This window comes from Podarcis raffonei, chromosome 8 (genome assembly GCF_027172205.1).
Source record: "Podarcis raffonei isolate rPodRaf1 chromosome 8, rPodRaf1.pri, whole genome shotgun sequence".
In the NCBI taxonomy this organism is placed as follows: domain Eukaryota; kingdom Metazoa; phylum Chordata; class Lepidosauria; order Squamata; family Lacertidae; genus Podarcis; species Podarcis raffonei.
The window spans coordinates 15107764-15127589 of record NC_070609.1 but is presented as its reverse complement, the minus strand read 5'-3'; the positions used below and the strand labels follow the sequence as shown (position 1 = coordinate 15127589).

At 48.4% G+C, this 19826-nt stretch overlaps 1 protein-coding gene across 2 annotated transcripts; it reads left to right on the top strand.

Annotated features, from left to right (window-relative positions):
• Positions 1-1568: 1568 nt before the first annotated feature.
• Positions 1569-19349, top strand: LOC128418376 (heat shock cognate 71 kDa protein-like). 2 transcript variants are annotated; one of them, XM_053397987.1, is made up of 9 exons: positions 1569-1744; positions 6726-6935; positions 8318-8523; positions 10117-10269; positions 11036-11591; positions 14753-14955; positions 15216-15414; positions 16734-16966; positions 18900-19349. In XM_053397987.1, the coding sequence occupies exons 2-9, from the start codon at positions 6731-6733 to the stop codon at positions 19089-19091; spliced, it is 1947 nt and encodes a 648-aa protein (XP_053253962.1). In that variant the 5' UTR covers positions 1569-1744; positions 6726-6730; the 3' UTR covers positions 19092-19349. The 2 variants fall into 2 exon arrangements, with proteins under 2 accessions (XP_053253962.1, XP_053253961.1); XM_053397986.1 differs by lacking the exon at positions 1569-1744 and adding an exon at positions 1779-1875.
• The last annotated feature ends 477 nt before the right edge of the window (positions 19350-19826 follow it).

The following is a 19826-nucleotide window of genomic DNA, read 5'->3' as shown; positions in this document are numbered from 1 at the left end:
TGGGAAAGTACAGACTGAGATACACGATGGTAATCAAAGTTCAAATTATGGTCCTTGAGGGTGGCTGTGTTTTTCCGCTTGAGAGTCATGTATCTAGTCTTAATAGACACTGCAGTCTAAAGAAAAATGTTAGAGCTGAAGGAGCCTGTGATGTGCATTTAACATGAAAACAGATACAGAGGGCGTTAAAGAGAAACACTTTGTTTCCCATGAAACCATCCATCCCATTTTCCTCCAAGTGTCTACTGCTGCCACACAAAACCTGCACTTTCCTAAAAAAGAAGAAGAAGGTAGAGTACAGCACATAGGGGATAAGATCAACAAAAGAGCCAGAAAAAAACATTAGCTGTGATTCTGGCATTGTAGGGGGTTGGACTAGATGACCTTTGGGGTCATTTCCAACTCTACAATTCTGTGATCCAGTCATTTAAAACACAAATAAATACTCTCTGGTTGTAAGAGGGAGGGCAGCAGAAATCATATTGTAAAGGCCTGTCTCAACAACAAAAGTTTTCCGAAGGAAGGGAGGGATGTTTCCTGCTGAGTATCTACTGGCAGGGAGTTCCACAGGGCAGGGTCTGCCACTCTTAAGCCTCTGTCCTGACTTGAAGGCCAGCCAAACCTCAGGGGCATGGAGAACTCAATAATGAAGTGCCCAGATAATGTTCATCCGTTACAATAGTCACATATCACTTGACTTGGCTGGCACACTGAGCAGGAGATTTCTGAGATTCCTGCATCGCAGGGGATTGGACTAGATGACCCTCGTGGTCCCTTCCCACCCTGCAATTTGGCTGGGTGGCTTTGGGTCAGTCACTGTCTCTTAGCTTAACCTATGTCACAGCATTGTTTGCGAGGATAAAACGTGGAGGTGAAAAATCCAAGGATGCCGTCTTGAAGGAAAGGTGGGATATAAGTCAAATTAATAAATATTAGCAAAGGGGTGGAGCAGAGAGGAAGGAAGAGGCCATCTTCCCCTAATGCTTCATATGCTTAGGTATGCTATTTTGGACAAGCACTCTGCATATGCTCAGAGGTGCTTTTTCACACCTGTTCAAATTATGTCCTGGTGATGCAGATTCTTGCTTCTGCAACACCCTTCAGAGAGTTGAGAAGCAAACATTGCAGCCCCCTAACACACACAAAACCAACCCTAACTTTGGCCATAAACTTTCCAGGTGGTCTTCTATATAGATCCTTATTCTCTTTCTTCTGTCCCACACCTGCCCTTCTCCCTAAAAATAACCACGCACCCCAACTGCAAAATTAGAAACTGAACTCATAGCTCCAACGGGAAACTTTTTATTTATGGAGCTCCGGGTGTCACTCCGGGTTTCCGTGTAAACGGGGCGGGGGGCGCGCGAAACCGGATCCTCCCCTCCCTCGGCTTCTTGAAAGTTCCACTCCCGCGCCGAGACAGCTGGAGCCCGGCGCCGCCCCTTCCCTCTTTGACAGACAAGCCGAGCCAGGCCCGGATTGGACGGATTCGAAGCCAAGTCGAGAAGCTTCTGCAAAGTGTCAGCGCCCTTAAACGGGGTGGGGAAGAGAAAAATGCACTAGCGCGCGCGATAAGAGGGGCGGGGAGGGCGATCTGCATATAAAGCCTGGGAGTAGCAGGCAGGCGCGCGCGTGCCGACGCTCTCCAGTTGTTTGCAGCTGCGGTGCACTTTCAATATAGATAGCAATTTTTCCATTTGTTATTTCCAGTTGCTGTCAGAAGAAAAGGGGCTGCATCTTGCATAAGGTATATATGGCTGTATTGCAGCTTGTTTATGTGCATGCATGGGTGGGAGCAGAAGTTTGGCGTCTCTCAACAACTGCGCACTTTTCCCGCGTTTGCAGCCAGGCGTCTGGGGCGGGCTCCCTCGGATTCCAGTAAGGATCGCGGGGGATCCTCGCAGGAGGGATCCCCAGGCGCGGGTCGTTCCTGTGGATTGCACCGCGCGAAAGCGAAGAGGCTGCGTGCATTCGGGCTGCTGCAGCTCCGTTGTGGAGCGGATGGGTTCATTTTCAGTGCAAGAGTGCCCCTGAGCATAGTGCAGAGTGGCTTTGCTGCACCGCGGCGTAAAACACGGGTTCGGATCTAGAGCTTGACCTGAGCTTCGCCGTTGGTTGCGTTTGGAAACGAGTCGCTGGAATTTGGGGTCCAGCCAGCACCCCAAATTGGGGAGGGGCGACGAACGCATCTTTCGCCACTTTTTTGTGTGCGCTAATTTGGAATGGGCTGCGGAAGTTACGATCCTGATCCTTTTTCTTATGGCCTTTGCAGACGCTTTATTTACAGGATCCTTACCGTGTTCCAACTCAGAACTTGCTCTCATTGATCATTCTGCAAAGCTTGCTCCCTTGCAAACGCAGCTCGGGTTTTATTTCTAGCATGTTCCTAAACGCAATCCTATACCGTATATGCAGTTTTAATTTAGGAGTGGCCGCTGTTGAAGGCTTGCTTCAGATGCGTAGGACCGGCTTGTGCGACTGCAAATCCTCTTAGGATCGCGCAGTTACGTTTTCTGGGACTTAATGCAAGCAGGCGTGCCTGGAATTTAGGATTTATAGCTAATTCAGTGCAAAGTAGCGCTGAGCCCGGACGCCTGGGTTCTGCTTTCGTTGGCGAGTACCAGAACGCCATCGTTGGATGTTGAGGCATTCAGTTTGGAGCAACTTAAATAGGTGGATATTTGCCATCTCTAAATATAAGCGCCCACTATAGCTTTACCGTGGAAAATTACAGGCAGACAACACCCGTTACTCGCAGTTCTCTGGGCAGCTTCCATTGAACTGGCTGGTGACTATTTTGCAAGGTTTAACTCCTTGCGCCTTCTGGTGGTATTGCTACTAATAACAATAACTAACAACCCACCATCCCAGAATCCATTAGCGTGGTTTGGAATCTTTAAAATAAATAAAGTATGGATTGATTCATATCTTTTTCTGTCTAATTGGTTCTGGCTGGTAGCAATTCTTCAAAAGAGCACTGGACTGTTGTTTTCCCCCCAAAGAGTAATTAGGAGTTTAAAATAGATGTGTACTTCTGAATAACATCTGCCTGCAGACAGCTGTACATCTTAGATTGCACTGGAAGTACATTCTTACAATTCACGTTAGAACTGAAGCGGATTTTTTTTAAAAAAAAATAGTTGCCAACTGATGGCCAGGAGAGCTGTTCCTGTTCATTTAAAGGCAACAGGATTCAGTTAGGTGAAGTTTCCTGCAACAAGTGCAATCAGTATTTTGAATACTTGCATATGACAGCTTCATTTGCAAAGGGCAATATCCAACTTACTGCGTAGTGCGAACAATGCCTATTCAGCAGTAAGTCCTATTGATTTCAATGGAGTTTACTCCCAGGTAAACAGGGTTTAAGGTTTGCTACCAGGTTGCTTAAGCCCATTGATTTCAGTGTATGATTAAAGCTGGCTATTGCTTAGATCGTAGCTTAATTTGGGTGAATTCAGAGTGCATGACAAGCGCACTTAAAACCTCTTGGAAGGGACTTGAAAGGGGTGGAGTGTTTGGTTTCCTCAGGTGCCTGTCTGACTTTGCCTTCTTTGGGGTTGCCACGGGTGGGTGGGGCGTAGAGCCTGGTAGGATAGCTCCCCCCTCCCCACAAAAAATAATAATGGAGCCAATGGAAACTGGCTGCCCAGGAGGTGTGAACACGCGCCTTTTTTTCTGGAAGGGAAATGGGAGTTTCCAATTAAATGTGTTTAGAGTAGTTTTTCCTCTACTCTTCTGGGGATATTCCTAGGCTTGGCTGGCTGCCCAGAAGACTGCATCTGCAAACATTGGCTGTTCATGTGTCCTAACTACTGCTTTGGAACGATCTGCACTTGGAATAAAGCAAGGGGACACATTTTTGTGCCTCAAGAGCATAAAAGCATAGGTTTCTGGTGTTCAAAAGAAGCGTCAAATGGTGGGACGTAGGTGTGTGCCTCCTTCGACCTGGCAGAAATATTTTATGTAAAATAACATAGGGCCTTGTTTCAGGAGCTTAGCATATACTGCAAGAGGTTGTTGTCCAGTGTGCGTGTCCCATTCAGTACTGATTTTTAAGAGCTGTAGGTCAGGGGACAGAGCATCTGCTTCTTGTGCAGAAGGCCCTGGGTTCAATTTCTGGCACCTCCAGTAGGACTTGGAAAGACTCCCATTTTGAAACCCTGGAGAGGTGCTGCCAGCCAGTGTAGACAGATTGGCACTCGATGGTCAGGAGAAAGGCAGCACCTTGTGTTCCTCTGGAGAGTGATTTGCTTGAGATTACCGGGTCACCTTGTAGCTGATTGGAGATTTGAACCTGGATTTCCTCAGGCCTAGCTTCACTCCAAGCCACAAGAATCATGGGACTACAACTCCCATCAGCTCCGAGGAAGATGGGAGTTGTAGTTCTGCTGCATCCGTGGGGCCACAGGTTCCCCATCCTTTCCCTAAACGCTGCCTGCCACCTGTGGTTCTGAGGCTCAAATCTACTGGCATAAAAGGACACACACACACCCACCCTAAAAGAAAACCCAGATGTCTGGAGGCGGATGAGACTTAAATGAGAGGAACACACTCTTAACTATGCCCAGAGGCACTCCACGTTGTTCCCTAAACTGGGAATTGCTTCAAAATAGATTGGAGGACTCTGCTGAAACCCTGACACTTTGCCTCTCTAGGTATTTAGGATCTGGGGGGGTGTGTGTGTGGAAAAGTTAGCAGCATAGCTGTCAACGTTTCCCTTTATTAAAGGGAAATTCCCGTATTCCAAATAGGATTCCTCACAAGAAAAGGGAAAAGTTGACAGCTATGGTTAGCACTCCGGGGGTTGGTTTTGGTTTTTTAAAAAAAAGCTCCAGGAAAGGAAGGGGAGTCTAATGGGGGTGTTTTTTTCCTCAGAGGGTGGTCCTGGAGCAGAGGCTTTCTTGGGGAGCGAGAAGGACGGAGGGTTTCTGAGCTCCTTCGCCTGTTGCGGTTTCTTGGCTTGGCTCACTGCAGCCGTCTTCTGCTCCTCCGCAGTCTAGGAGCCCTCCCTGTAGCAGAGTTCTCGAAAAATCTTTACAGGCTAAGGAGGGAGAGCGTGCAGCATGGCGCGAGACTCTTGCAAAGTCCAGCCGCCCAGCCCCAAACGGCTGTCTCCACCCCCACCCCACCCCGCCTTTACGACCTGGGGCAGAGTTGGCCACTGGTGTGTGTAGTTTTTTTAATATAATCTGATCTTGAGCAACAGCTGTGCCCTTCAGACTGCCAGCAGCCCTGCCAAGCATGCCCTGAAGCCGAGAATAGGACCCAGTACTGTTTGGCTTAACTACTGCCCGTTCTTGGACCCCCACACCATGACTTCTGAACTGCAGGGCTTAATCTGAAAGCAGATCCTTCTTGGCTGCAGCCAAGTCCCAATGTTTCTTACCTAACCCTCCAGTAGGAGCTGCTAGGAGTGGTGCTTGGGGGGGGGGGAGCACCTCAGATCTCCTGCTATGTTTTTCATTTGCAGCTGAGATTGCTTCTCCCTACTGCTCTTTGTAACCACGTGCCATCTTTGCTCTCTCTGTTTAGAAGCCAGCTTGTCTGGAAGTTGGTGCTCTTCTACCACTGGGGCTGCGCTGTGCATTGGCAAGCCGGCTACAGAGTGCCCCTGAGCATGTGCAGAGCACCCTACAAGGTCTAGTCTGCATCTTGGAAGCAGACTTTTTTTTTCTTTTTCCCCTTTAGCTCTAAATAGCTTTATCATCTTTTTTTCCTTTAGCTCTAAATAGCTTTATCAGTCGGTTGAGCATGAGACTCTTTATCTCAGGGTTGTGGGTTCGAGCCCCATGTTGGGCAAAAGGTTCCAGCATTGCAGGGGGTTAGACTAGATGACCCTCGTGGTCCCTTCCAGCTCTGATTCTCTGAAATAGATCTGCTGCCAGCTTTCTGATTTCCAGCTCACGTGGCTCTGGGGTTCTTCCAATACTGCTTCCAGCATGTGCTGTGCTAGGAGCGGTACAGGAAGAGCCAGTGCTATAACGAACTGTAACCTCTGAGTTTTTGGTGTGGCGACTTCCCCTTAAGCTCTCATAAGACGCTTGCCACACAGTGAAGCAATTTCAGTTTCATGAGCATGGCAGTACATAAAGTAATGTTGGTGATGGTCTCATTCTTTTGGGCATGGAAAGTTGCCTGTTACCTTGTTCTTTACCAATAGGGACGCTTTTTGGTATTTGATCCTAAAGATCCACCAGGATACTCGGAGGTTCCTCAGTCTTCCAAGCTGTAGCAATGGATCCAATGCAGTGTGATTTCTCTGGTCTGCATTCTGCAAAAAGCGATCTCGCATCAGACTATTGCTGGGGTTTTAAGCCAGCCCATTAATGCCGATCTCCCTGCGTCATCCTAGTCTCCCTACTTGGGAGCTGAAGGATCCTAATGCTTTTGGGGGGGGCAGGGGGAGAGGAGGAAATTTTGGCATAATGACTCCTGCAAGCATGTCCAAGATTCTTGCACGTGAGCAGCGGTAGCCGGTTTGCATTGTGGTCCCCTGGAAAGATTTTGTTGGATTATGTCTGGGTTAAATTTTCCCCAGAGCCTTGTCTAGTGCGTTCCCCAAAGCTTCTAGCAGGGGGCCGCAGCCAATGCAGATGTTTTGCACACATGGCGGGATCTCTGACAGATGCTGCTGAACTCCAGTACACTTTTCTGCATGTTTAAGCAATAAATGGGCTGTTGTCTCTTCTTGCATTGACGTCACCGGTGTGTCGCCTTCCCCCTTGCAGCCAAAATGTCCAAGGGTCCAGCTGTCGGCATTGATTTGGGGACCACCTACTCATGTGTGGGCGTCTTCCAGCATGGCAAGGTGGAGATCATCGCCAACGACCAGGGCAACCGCACCACCCCCAGCTACGTGGCCTTCACGGACACAGAGCGCCTTATCGGCGATGCCGCCAAGAACCAAGTGGCCATGAATCCCACCAACACCGTCTTTGGTAAGAACTGGCCACCCGGCCTTGCCACGCCATCTGGAGGGGTGATAAGTTCCATCTGAGGGCTGAGGGACCCCGCTGCATCCTCCCAGGGAGATCCTTTGGGAGGAAGAGGAGGAGGATAATAAATTTATTACTTATATCCCGCCCATCTGGCCGGGCCTCCCCAGCCACTCTGGGTGGCTCCCAACAGAATATTAAAAACACAATGAAACATGAAACATTAAAAACTTCCCTAAATGGGTCTGACTTCAGATGCCTTCTAAAAGTCAAATAGTTGTTTATTTCCTTGACATCTGATGGGAGGGTGTTCCACAGGGTGGGCGCCACTACTGAATAGGTCCTCTGCCTGGTTCCCTGTAACTTCACTTTTCGCAGGGAAGGAACTGCAGAAGGCCCTCAGACCTGGACCTCAGTTTCTGGGCTGGACAATGGGGGTGGAGATGCTCTTTCAGGTATACTAGGCCAAGGTCATTTAGGGCTTTAAAGGTCAGCACCAACACTTTGAATTGTGCTCGGAAATGTACTGGGAGCCAGTGTACATTTCAGGACTAATGTTATATGATCTCAACGGCCACTCCCAGTCACCAGTCTAGCTGCCGCATTGTGGATTAGTTGTAGTTTCCGGGTCACCTTCAAAGGTAGCCCCACGTAGAGCGCATTGCATTAGTCCAAGTGGGAGATAACCAGAGCATGCACCACTCTGGCGAGACAGTCTGCGGGCAGGTAGGGTCTCAGCCTGCGTATCAGATGGAGCCCTGGACACAAATTTGACCTGTGCCGTCATGGACAGCTGTGAGTCCAAAATGACTCCCAGGCTGTGCACCCGGTCCTTTTGCGCATCAGTTACCCCATTAAGGACCAGGGAGTCCTCCACACCAGCTCACCCCCTGTCCCCCAAAAACAGTACTACTTGTCAGGATTCAACCTCAATCTCATGGATGGCTTTATTCTAGTGCTGGCTGATTTAGATAACAGCTGACCAGGTGTGTTAGCTTGAAAGCACAAATTCCTTATGCAACCTCCCAGGGGGTCGCTTTCCAGGGGTGGATGGGGCCAGAGGCAACAGAGATTGAAGCAGCTGATGGCACAGACTTCTTGGTTTGGGGTCCCCTTCCCTCAGGAGTCACAGGCTTTTCTGAAGCAACCCCTGGAGGGAGGATAGAGAGGGGTATGTAGAAATTAGCCTCGTTTGCGTAGGTAAAATTTACATTTCTTGCTTTGCCCACTTTTTTCCCTGCTGGCATGGAGCGCCTGGAAGGGGAACGTGGATTAAGTGCATGTGAATAATGGAGCTCTTGACTTACTCATCTCTTAGCTCCCTGAGGGAAGCTGTTATTCCTTGGAAGATCTCATTACTGTTTCCCTGCCTCTCCTTTTCCCAGATGCCAAGCGCCTTATCGGCCGCCGTTTCGACGATCCCGTGGTCCATTCGGACATGAAACACTGGCCCTTCCAGGTCATCAACGACGGGGGTCGTCCCAAGGTGCAGGTGGAGTACAAAGGGGAGACAAAGTCCTTCTACGCCGAGGAGATCTCGTCGATGGTCCTCACCAAGATGAAGGAAATTGCAGAGGCCTACCTGGGCAAGGTGGGTAGCGTGAGGGATGTTGGCTCCAGCTGCAGTGAAGGATTATTGCTTATGCCAGTGGGGTGGTTGAACCTTTGGCTTGTGGGCAAATTTGGGCTTGCCAGGGGGTTCCAGTTCATAGAATCACAGAACTGTAGCTTTGGGAAGGGATAATGAGAGTCCTCTGGCCCAACCCCCTGCAATGCAGAAATCTTGGCTAAAGCATCCATGACAGATGGCCATCCAACCTCTGCTTAAAAGGAAGGAGAGTCCCACCACCTCTTGTGGGGGTCTGTTCCCCTGTCAAACAGTTCTTACTGTCGGAAAGTTCTTTCTGATGTTTAGTCGGAATCTCCTTTTTTGTAACTCAAAGCCATTGGTTCGAGTCCTACCCTCCAGAGCTGGAGAAAAGAAGCTTGCAAGTGTCAACAAGTTCACCCGGATGGGCAAGGAGTAGGGTTCAATCCTGCTGGGAATGTGCTAATGGAGGAAACCCCTGCAGCCAACAGGACTGAAAACTCCTCTCACCAGCTTGGTCAGTGGAGGGTTCAATCTTCTTAATGCCAGATTATTTTTATAAAGCTTTTATTTTTTTAAAAAAATAATGTAAGATGAAAAGTTCGGAAAAGTAAACTCCGTAATCAAAGTTATGAAACACCAGATCAGTACAGAGGCGGTGTTTTCCAAATAGATGTAGAATGGGTAATATAGAAAAACGAGAGCAAAACACATCATGAAAGCCAAATTCCACAATGTAGTGGGAGAAGAGTGTTTTGTGTATCCGAATTTGAAATGTGATAAATCACCAAAACGGCATTGAAATGTTCAGAATCTTCCTCTGGCATCAGGTGTGTTAACCCGCCGACTGTTAAAGTTGGTCCTAGGGTGGGAGAAATGAAAAGATTTGGCCCGCTGTGCTATCGGTGCCAACCACACTTTGTGGAGACTTGTAAACAAAAGGATAGATCTCTGCCACAAGGAGCATACAGTCTTAAATTCTAGCTGGAAGGGAATGAATTGTAAGTGGAAAGGAGTGAAAGTGAGCAGTTGCCTTTTCAAGTACAGTCGTACCTTGGAAGTCGAACGGAATACGTTCCGGAGGTCCGTTCAACTTCCAAAATGTTCGGAAACCAAAGCGCGGCTTCTGATTGGCTGCAGGAAGCTCCTGCAGCCAATCGCAAGCCCCGTCGGATGTTCGGCTTCCAAAAATAGTTCGCAAACCAGAACAGTCACTTCCGGGTTTGTGGCATTCGGGAGCCAAAACGTTCGAGAACTAAGCTGTTTGAAAACCGAGGTAAGACTGTACTTTGGTTTAGTTATGACTGGGGAGCAATGGTGACAGGAAGCTCTGGTCTATATATTAGACCTGCAGCTGCTCTCCAGAATTCCAGTACACTGGTTCTGGGTCTTTTTGGCAGTGCTCGGGATTGATTCTGGGCCTTTTACAAAAGAAAAGCTTGGAATGTTGAGTGGGAGAGGCAAAGGACTATGAGGCGAATTTGAATTCCCCCTTTCTTTTCTCTACCTTCAACAAAATACCCACCACCACCACCAACAAAATGGGTGCAAGAGCAGTCATCTAATTCCCATTCTTTCTCCCTCTTTCCACCACAGACTATTGCCAATGCCGTCATTACAGTCCCGGCCTACTTCAATGACTCCCAGCGACAAGCCACTAAGGACGCCGGCACCATCTCGGGCCTCAACGTCCTCCGCATCATCAACGAGCCCACAGCAGCTGCCATAGCGTATGGCCTGGACAAAAAGGTCAGGAGGGGTTTCACTGCCACCCTCCCCCATGTTGCTAGGTTTGGACTAAGCCTGGGACAGTGAAATGCAGGGAAGAGGACACAACACTTAGGTTCCGTGAGCAGGGTTGCCTGTGACCCCTTGGTGTTGCTGGACTACAACTCACACTGTTCTTGACCCTTGGCCATGCTGGCCGGGGCTGATGAGAGTGAGAGTCCCAGCAACAGCTTGGAGGACCACAGGTTTCCCTCGCTTCTAGGCAAGAAGATCCCAGAAAGTTCTTGGGTCGAATTCGTACTTTTAAAGCACTTTCAATTCCCAAAGAATTCTGGGAATTGCAGTTTAAGGGTGCTGACAGGAGACCAACCTATACCCCTCCCAGAACTACAATTCCCGGTGCACTTTTAATCCCTCTTCCCAAGGAACTCTGGGAGCTCTAACTCTCTGAGAGAGAGTGGGGTCTCTGAAAAACTCGCAGCACCCTTGGCAAACTGCAGGTGCCAGAATTATTTGGGGGAATAATTTAACGGGGTATCAGAGTGCTTTACATGTTTGATACGAACGTGGTCCTAAGGGCTATCACAAAAACTACAGTTCCCAGCAATCTTCTGAGAGAATCCTGACAATAATCCAAGCTCAGGTCTGCAATTGAGTCCTGTTCTTTGGTTCATGGTTAAGTGGTGGAATTTGTGTTTGTGTGTTTAGTTTTGGTTGAAGGTACTGGAATTCCACCCAAAACAGGCCACGGTTCTTCTTACATGTTGCTGGTCCATCCTTCCTGCAGGTTGGCGGCGAGCGCAACGTCCTCATCTTTGACCTGGGCGGCGGCACTTTCGACGTCTCCATCCTGACCATTGAGGACGGCATCTTTGAGGTGAAATCAACGGCTGGCGACACCCACCTGGGCGGCGAGGACTTTGACAACCGCATGGTGAACCACTTTGTGTCAGAGTTCAAGCGCAAGCACAAGAAGGACATCACGGACAACAAGCGGGCGGTCCGGAGGTTGCGCACCGCCTGCGAGCGGGCCAAGCGCACCCTCAGCTCCTCCACCCAGGCCTCCATTGAGATCGACTCCCTCTACGAGGGCATAGACTTCTACACCTCCATCACCCGGGCCCGCTTTGAGGAGCTGAACGCCGACCTCTTCCGGGGCACCCTGGAGCCCGTGGAGAAGGCCCTGCGGGACGCCAAGCTAGATAAGTCTCAGGTGCACGACATTGTGCTGGTTGGTGGCTCCACCCGCATCCCCAAGATCCAGAAGCTCCTGCAGGACTTCTTCAATGGCAGGGAACTCAATAAGAGCATCAACCCTGATGAAGCAGTGGCCTATGGCGCAGGTAAGAGAGTCTTGCCAGAGGTGGTAGGCCTCAGAATGCCGGTTGCTAGGAAACGAGGGTTGCCACCTGTCCTGTTATAATGCAGGATTTTCTCATACTTTGATATAAAATGCTACGTCCTGTATTGATACGGTTCTGTCCCGTATTTCAGGTTCTTCTCTCTCAGTGCCAAGTTAGGGATCCTTTCCAAATGCACGCGTTGGAAAGGGTGTGTGAAAGGTTCATGTAGCCCAGAAAGATGGACAGGTGTGTGTGTGTGTGACAAATTCCAGAGGGGGCCACCTGGTTAGGCTGCAGTAGATTTTAATGGATTGCTTTGAAGCCACTGCAGCACCAGATGGGGGTGGGGAATCGCCCCCAGCCGCCCTGTCCTGTATTTTGCCAGAACAGAAATGACAGCCTTCTAGGAAACACAAGTGGGGAGAAGCCCGATGGCTAAGTTTTGCCTTCCTCTGTCAGAGACAGAATAATAATTGCTGAAAACGGCAGGAGAGAGTGCGGGTGCTGCTTTTGGGCTTCCCATCTGGCTGGCCCCTCTGAGAACATGATGCTGGACTAGTAGATAAAACCTTTTGCCCACTCCTGCAGGCAGTGCTGTTGATATCAGGGGTTGGTGTTCTTAGGTACATTCCAGGAACCCAGGTCTCTGCAGGGGACCCATAGTCTCTCCTCTCCCATAACTGCTGCAGCTTTTCTGAGGCAGCTGGTTTCCATCATCTAACCATCTTAAGTTGCCTCCTGAAAAATAAGAAGAGGGCCCTCTGCCAGTTATTGGGGCCTGAGCAGATGCCTGGCTTTGCCCGCTAACCCTGATGGATGCATTCTGCCTCAGTTGTTGGTATTCAGTAGCATGCTTGCCTCTCCCAGCTGCTGGAAACCTCAGATGGTGCGAGGTCTGGTATCCTCAGCTTCCTGCTTGGGGTTTCCCCACAGGGCTTTTTTTCAGCCGGAACTCGCAGGAACTCAGTCCCGGCATCTCTCGTGAGCACTACTGCCATTCTAAGACAATGAGGGAGGGGTGCAGGGTGAGTTCTGGCACCACTTTTTCTAGAAAAACAGCACTGGGTTTCCCATAAGCTTCTGGTTGGACACTGTGAGAACAGGATTCTAGATTAGATGGGCCACTGGGCTGATTCAGCAGCCAAGCTCTTCTTAACGTTCACGCTGGTGTTGGAAGGGTGAAGCAGTCAATCTGGATTTGCTACTCAACCGACCGCGCTGCATACCAAAGAAAGGGCAATGAAGTATTGAGCAAAGGGTGGTGAACCTTTGTCAATCAAAGAGCTGCATGCCAGTCAAGGGTGGGGCCAGAGGCTTGAGTGGGTGAAGCAAGACGTTTAACCCCTTTATCATTTACAGTCATACCTTATGTTGTGTGTGCTTCATGTTGTGCCTTTTCGTGTTACGTCACACGGCAACCCGGAAGTACCGGAACGGGTTACTTCCCGGTTTCGCCACTCGTGCATGCGCAGAATTGCGCTATGCTCAGAAGTGCCAAAGCTCGCCAGTGCAGACGCAGCGCTTCGAGTTGTGGGCATTTCACATTACGGACGGGCCTCTGGAATGGATTCCGTCCGTAACACGAGGTACCACTGTATTAAATCTGTATACTTCCCCTCATCCAAAGATCCTGAGGCGGTTCACAAAATAAAAACGCAAAATACATAACAAAAACAAGACCAAACTAATAACCCCCTTTCCACAAACATGTTAACAGGATATATAATGTTAACTAGTTCAAGGCCTGGCTGAAGAGAAACTTTTTCCATCGCCACCTAAATATATGTTGTGAAGGTGTCCGGCAGGCCTCCCAGGGGAGAGCATTCCATAAACAGGGAGCCACCGCAGAAAAGGCCCTTGTGTTGCTGACCTCCAGACCTCTCACAGGGTCTGGGTTGGTTCATATGGTCCTGAGCCGTGACTCTACCTGTGATCAGTGGGTGACACTCCAGTCAAGTGGAAGCCAGAGGTTTCTTCGCACTCCCACCAGGAAAGCAAGAAGCGTCAGCAGGGTCCAAGGATACATTTCTAGCCAGGCAGAAATGGGGCCAGCAAAGGCTGTGGCCTGGGCACTGTCCCAAGGACCAGATAGAGATTCTTGGAGGGCCACGTTTCACGCCTGGCTTCTAGGGATGCAGTATTCAATGTAATTCTACAAAGCATTAAAAGTCTAGTGTTGATAGTACCGTTTGGGAATGCTGATAGAATCGCGTTGGCTTCCACCTGCCCCATCAGGACAGAAGCAGGTTGTAATTCTTCTGATCTTCCAGGAGGTGTCCTCATTATATCTTTTTACCACACCCAGCACTACAATACCCCTTTAAGCAGCCATGGCCTCCCCCAAAGCACCCTGGGGGTTGTAGTTGGTTAAGGGTGTCATGGAATTCTACTCAGTATTGATCCAGAGTCGAATCCCAACATACAGTTAGCAGAGTAAAAGCTTAAACATGTTGCAGGATTAATAGTCCAGAGGCAATTAATATTTCATTCAGCAGAGCTTTACTGCTGCTGAGGGAAACGAGCATAATGGTCACAAATCCAATACGTTCAGTCCATAAGAAATCCAGTTGCCGCAGACTTAACTTTAACTTACAATAACTTATAATAAGACTAAAGCCTTAACACTAAGCATACTGTGTACAGAACACCACGCCAGAAGGAAAGAAAGACAGAAGGTGAAACCCAGGCTCCTCCTGGCCTGTTTTTATAGTCGGCATGACCTTGACAGAAGAGATAAGAGAATCAATTTTAAGCCAGTTGTACTCAGCTTCTCTGAAGGAATAACTCAAACATCACAAACCTTTTGCTTGTTTCTTTCACACAAAGCTTCCAGAACGCTCTTGAATTAATTAGAATAGGAAAGATCTCTACACATCAGATTCATACTTTTTGCGCTAGAAATGCCAACTAACAAAGGGTGCTAGGAGTTTTTGGGAGATTGCTGCTTCCCTCACAGAGCTACAGTTCTGCAAAGTGGTCTTACAAAATTTCTCCAAGGTTGGAGGAAACTCAGGAGGGCTTTGGAACGGCCAGTGGTCACGACTGGAGAGAAACTGGTTGTCTTCTTAAGAGCATAAGACGAGCCTGCTAGATCAGGCCTAAATTCCTGTCTGTTGGCTTGACTGCTCCATCACCACCTGCGTTGCTCTTCTCCCCCACAGCTGTCCAGGCTGCCATCCTCTGTGGGGACAAGTCCGAAAACGTGCAGGACCTGCTGCTGCTGGACGTCACACCTCTGTCCCTGGGAATCGAGACGGCTGGCGGGGTGATGACCGCCCTCATCAAGCGCAACACAACCATCCCCACCAAGCAGACCCAGACTTTCACCACATACTCAGACAACCAGCCTGGGGTGCTCATTCAGGTAAAGGGGGGTGACTGTGACCATGGCAAGGGAGCATTATGGGATGTTGGCTGAGCGTTGCATTTAGCAGGCCGAGCATTGCCAAAACAATGGCACAGACTCAGTTGACTGAAGCGAAGGGGGGTTTTGTGTAGTTGCTCGAAGGATGCACACATAGTTTCTTGCATGGTGTGGTTGCGTTGGGAGAACCAACCTTTGCTTTCTAACCTCCTGGTGTTCTCCTTCCTTCCTCTGAACCCCACCCCACCTTCTGCAAATAGGTATACGAGGGAGAGCGTGCCATGACCAAAGACAATAATTTGCTGGGCAAGTTTGAGCTGACGGGCATCCCCCCTGCTCCTCGCGGCGTCCCCCAGATCGAAGTGACCTTCGACATAGATGCCAACGGCATCCTCAACGTCTCGGCCGTGGACAAGAGCACTGGCAAGGAGAATAAGATCACCATCACCAACGATAAGGGTGAGTACGCTGGCCGAAGGGGGGCGGGCACAGCAGCTATAGGCTCTTGCCCGTCACAACACATCCCTGTGGTTGCTAATCTGGGCACCCAATCAACACCAGCACATATGCCCCAAACAGGCCAATGTGCCAACTCTGCTTGGATTCCATTGAAGGTTTGAATTTTTTTGTTCTCTAGTAGCCCAGTGGAATAGGGAGTGAAGATCTGCAAATGAATAAACCAAGCGATATTATTATTATTAATGAAATTTCTTTGTCCGAGGGTCACAGCGCGTCTTACCATATCAAAGCACAAAAATGCGTAGCGTAGTAACACACACACACACACACACACACACAAAATTTAGAAGGCCATAGAGGGTTTTATTAGCCAAAGGGCTGGGAGAAGAGGGAATGTTTTTGCCTGGCGCCTAAATACATGTGGGAATTAGGAAGCATGGGGGAAGACAGAATGAAGTGCTGCCTGAATGCAGCCAGATTTGTTTCAGTTATAGTCTGGAGGGTTAAATGTGCTCATCCGCACTTCTCTTTCCCACAAGATTTCTAGTCACGGGTCTGAGGTTCTTTTTCTGTCTTTCTTTTTTTTTTGTCCTGCCACTTTCCCTGGGAAACCCCCCTGTTTACTGCTGATTTGGAACAAATGTCCACTGGGTTTTCTGCAGATTAAAGGAAAAAGAACCAACTCAAACCCAGGACTAGAAATCAGGGGGGAATTTATAAAAGAATGGAAATGGTTTATTGAGTATTTACAGATAAATTGCAAACAGGTAGAAACATTGCCAGGATTATTGTAACAATCTGCAGTTTCATAAGAGTATATATTTAAAGGCGATAATTAAAGGAGCAAATTAAATGAGTTTGGATATGCAGATGTTAAAAAATAAATTTAAGGAACTGCAGAAAGAGGGGGAAGAAAGTCAAACATTGAAATGTTAAATTGATTGTAAAACTAATGAAATGTATAAACTTGAAAAGTATAAATAAAAACTTTTTAAAAAGAAATCATGGGAGAAACAGAGGTGTGGATGACCCATAAGTTTTATTGATTGGGATCCAGTGAATGTTAGTGTAATGGCTGGATTTTGGCATGCAGTACAGTGATGTGTCTCTTGTCATCCAGTCAGCATCAGTATATTTGGAGCAGGCATGGGGACACCTGTGGCACAATTGCTGTGTCCCAGCTCCTACCATCCTTGAGCATTGGCCATGTTGGCTGGGGAGGGTAGGAATCCAGACAACATCTAGATAACCTGCAGACAGCCCCCCCACCGGCTTAGTAGTTTGCCACTGACCTGTGTGGCTTCTCTCTTGTGCCGCAGGCCGCCTGAGCAAGGAGGAGATTGAGCGCATGGTCCAAGAGGCAGAGCAGTACAAGGCTGAGGACGAGATCCAGAGGGAGAAGATCACGGCCAAGAACTCCCTGGAGTCCCTGGCCTTCAACATGAAGAGCACGGCGGAAGACGAGAAGCTCAAGGACAAGCTGTCCCCGGAGGACAAGCAGAAGATCCTGGACAAGTGCAACGAGGTCATTTCTTGGCTGGACAGGAACCAGGTGAGCTTGCAAAGGGCGTGAGCAGCGGCGGTACTTGTCTTGAAATGTACTTCCTGTTTGGAAAAGAAGCCACAATGAGGCAGGAGGGGGAAGTTAAGGTAAATAGGACTTAATGAGGCACATACTGCAAGTAATCAAGGAGGTTCGGTTCTTATTTCTACTACGTATTTTGCGGTTTTTATATTGCAGTTTTACATTGTGAACCGCACTGAGATCTGCGGGTGAAGGGCGGTATACAGATTTAATAAATAATAATCAAAATGCTAATGCGAGGTTGAGGAACCTGCAGCACTTTGTGTGTTGTGGGCTCTTCTCCCTTGGAGGTTTTTTTTTAGCAGAGGTTGGATGTTTATCTGTCGTGAATGCTGTAGTTGAGAGATTCCTGCATTGCAGGGAGTTGGGCTAAATGAACTTTGGGGTCCCTTCTAACTGACACTATGCTTCTATGACTCCAGCTCCCATCAGATACCCTTGCCAGATGGGTAACAGTTAGAGGTAGTGGGAGCTACTTCTGCAGGGCCACAGTGCTCCCCCTTGCCTGCAGTAAAGCAATGTGTGATGGCAGAGGAGGGGTTTTTTTTACAGGATTTCAGATCTCCAGTGATAAACAACCTTAGTTGCCTTGGTATAGCACAGCAAACTACAGGCGAGCGAGGCTTTGTTTACTGCTATAGATGCAACATGGCTTCTCTGCAGGTTTTCCTGGGAATTGTAACCTAGGGCTTATGTTTTCTCTTGTTCCACTGCTCCCCCACAAGGGAAAAGCGCTGTTGAGCGCTCAATCGGAGCAAATGCAATTCGGGTTTCCCCCAGATTCCCGTTTGTTCTGCTATATCGCTGATCTTTCCTTGGAAAAGGAGCAGGGCCAGTGGAAGAATTTCTCAGACCCATGCTTTCTAGGCACAGCACAAGTGGAAGTGTGACGTGTCAGTTCCACTTCTGTTGGAACCTTATTGCGGCATTTTGAGTTCGCCTTTGAATCGCGGGTTGTTGTTGTTGTTCAGCTGTTTTCCACTAGAGGGCAGCCAAAGCATCCGAGTGATGGAGCATAAGTTTGGCGTAATATAGATCTTCCCCTTTGCAGATTGGCTGAAAAGCCAAATCTAACTTTGCTGAAACATGGTTTCCTGGGGAGAGTGCTAGCTGCTAAGGAAGGACAGAGAAATCAGTGTCTCTTCCTGAAGGAGCAAAACACCAAAGCATACATCCTTTTGATCTGTCGTAGAGGGGGGAACTGGCTGAGGATTTTGTGTGTGTGTGTATACACACACAATTTTTGTTAAATTTTCTAAATTACATTTCAAAATATTCATTTAAACAACCTTAAATCAATAACTTCCCTTCTCTTTCGGTGGTTCATTTTGCATGCCATACATCCCTGCATATTTTACATGAACTAAACCATTCAATAATCCAATAATCCATTGAATAATAAGGCTGGCATGCATGCCTTGGGGTATGGGAAGGCGAAAATCTATAAAGGCTTTATGAACCATATTCTAAGGAAGCATTTGTATAGCGTTTGGGAAGAATATCAAAATTTGCTGGAAAGGAAAACACCTCTGTGGCTCTCTCCCATTGAGGTTATTGCAATAAAGAGAGTTAATATGGAAAGACAATGGGCAACTTACAGGGAATTGCTACACTTTACAGAAGGGGGGGGGGGGCTTAATTGAAATCAATAGAAAATGTAAGGAGCCATGTTACAGACAGGTTACAATATCATCTATTGTATGAAACGTTTAAAACAAACAGGAAAAATGGTTTTCCCCGGACCAAAGCTCACAATTTGAAAAGGACTTTTACAAAACAAAGAAAAACTTACTATCTAAAATCTACAATCTGTTGTTAGAATGGGAAACGAAAGATGAGCTTGTTAAAGTTCAGAATATCCTTAACGGTATCGCACCTCTTCTTTCCTTGTCTCACCCAGATGGCGGAAAAGGATGAATATGAGCACCAGCAGAAGGAGCTGCAGAACGTCTGCAACCCCATCATTACCAAGCTGTACCAAGGGGCAGGGGGCATGCCCGGGGGCATGCCGGGTGGGATGCCCGGGGGCTTCCCAGGAGCCGGAGGAGCTGGCGGTGGCTCTTCAGGCCCCACCATCGAAGAGGTGGATTAAGAGCCTTCCTCCTCTTCCTCCGCCCTGCATGGTAATAGGGAGAAATGCAAGCTGGCCTGGATTCTGCTTCACTTTGCCAACTTCTGCCCATGAGCCTCTGCACTTAAATGGAGTTTGCTTGCTCTGTTCTCTCCCCCCCCCACTCCTCCCCATCTGTTTTCTGTAACGGAGTGGGGCATGTCTCCTTACTTACCGCCAAATCCGAGACTTCACAGATGGTGTTCACATGAATAAATTATTGCACTTTCATCACCCTGCTGCTTTGGTGCCCGTGTGTTTTGTGTATTTGTGTTTTGTTGTGTACAAATTCACAAGGTTCTAGTCCACAATATGTTGCCTGTTAAGATAGTTGACGTGCAGGTGTTGTTGGGTGACCTGTTTTTTTTGCCCAAGAACTACAATTGCAAAACCACAGGGCTTTGTTGGGAGCCAACCATCTGCTGATCAATGCTTGAAAATTCCATATGGGCCAAGCCAGACTTAACTGGCATCAGGTGTATGGCACAGGGGCATGGCTTGGGGGCAAAGCAGCCTTGCAGGCCCAACAGCTGGTTCTGGGGCCCCATGTAGTTAATAGTTGCAGCCCCTGTGGACAGAGACCATATAACCCATGATGCAGTGCACACAGGTGTGCATGCCTGGCAGCAGCGGCATGCATTCATACTGCTTTTGTTCCTGTCTTTTAATAAGAAAAGCTGGCGTTGGAAGGCACTGGGCTGATGGCCCAGCTAGTAA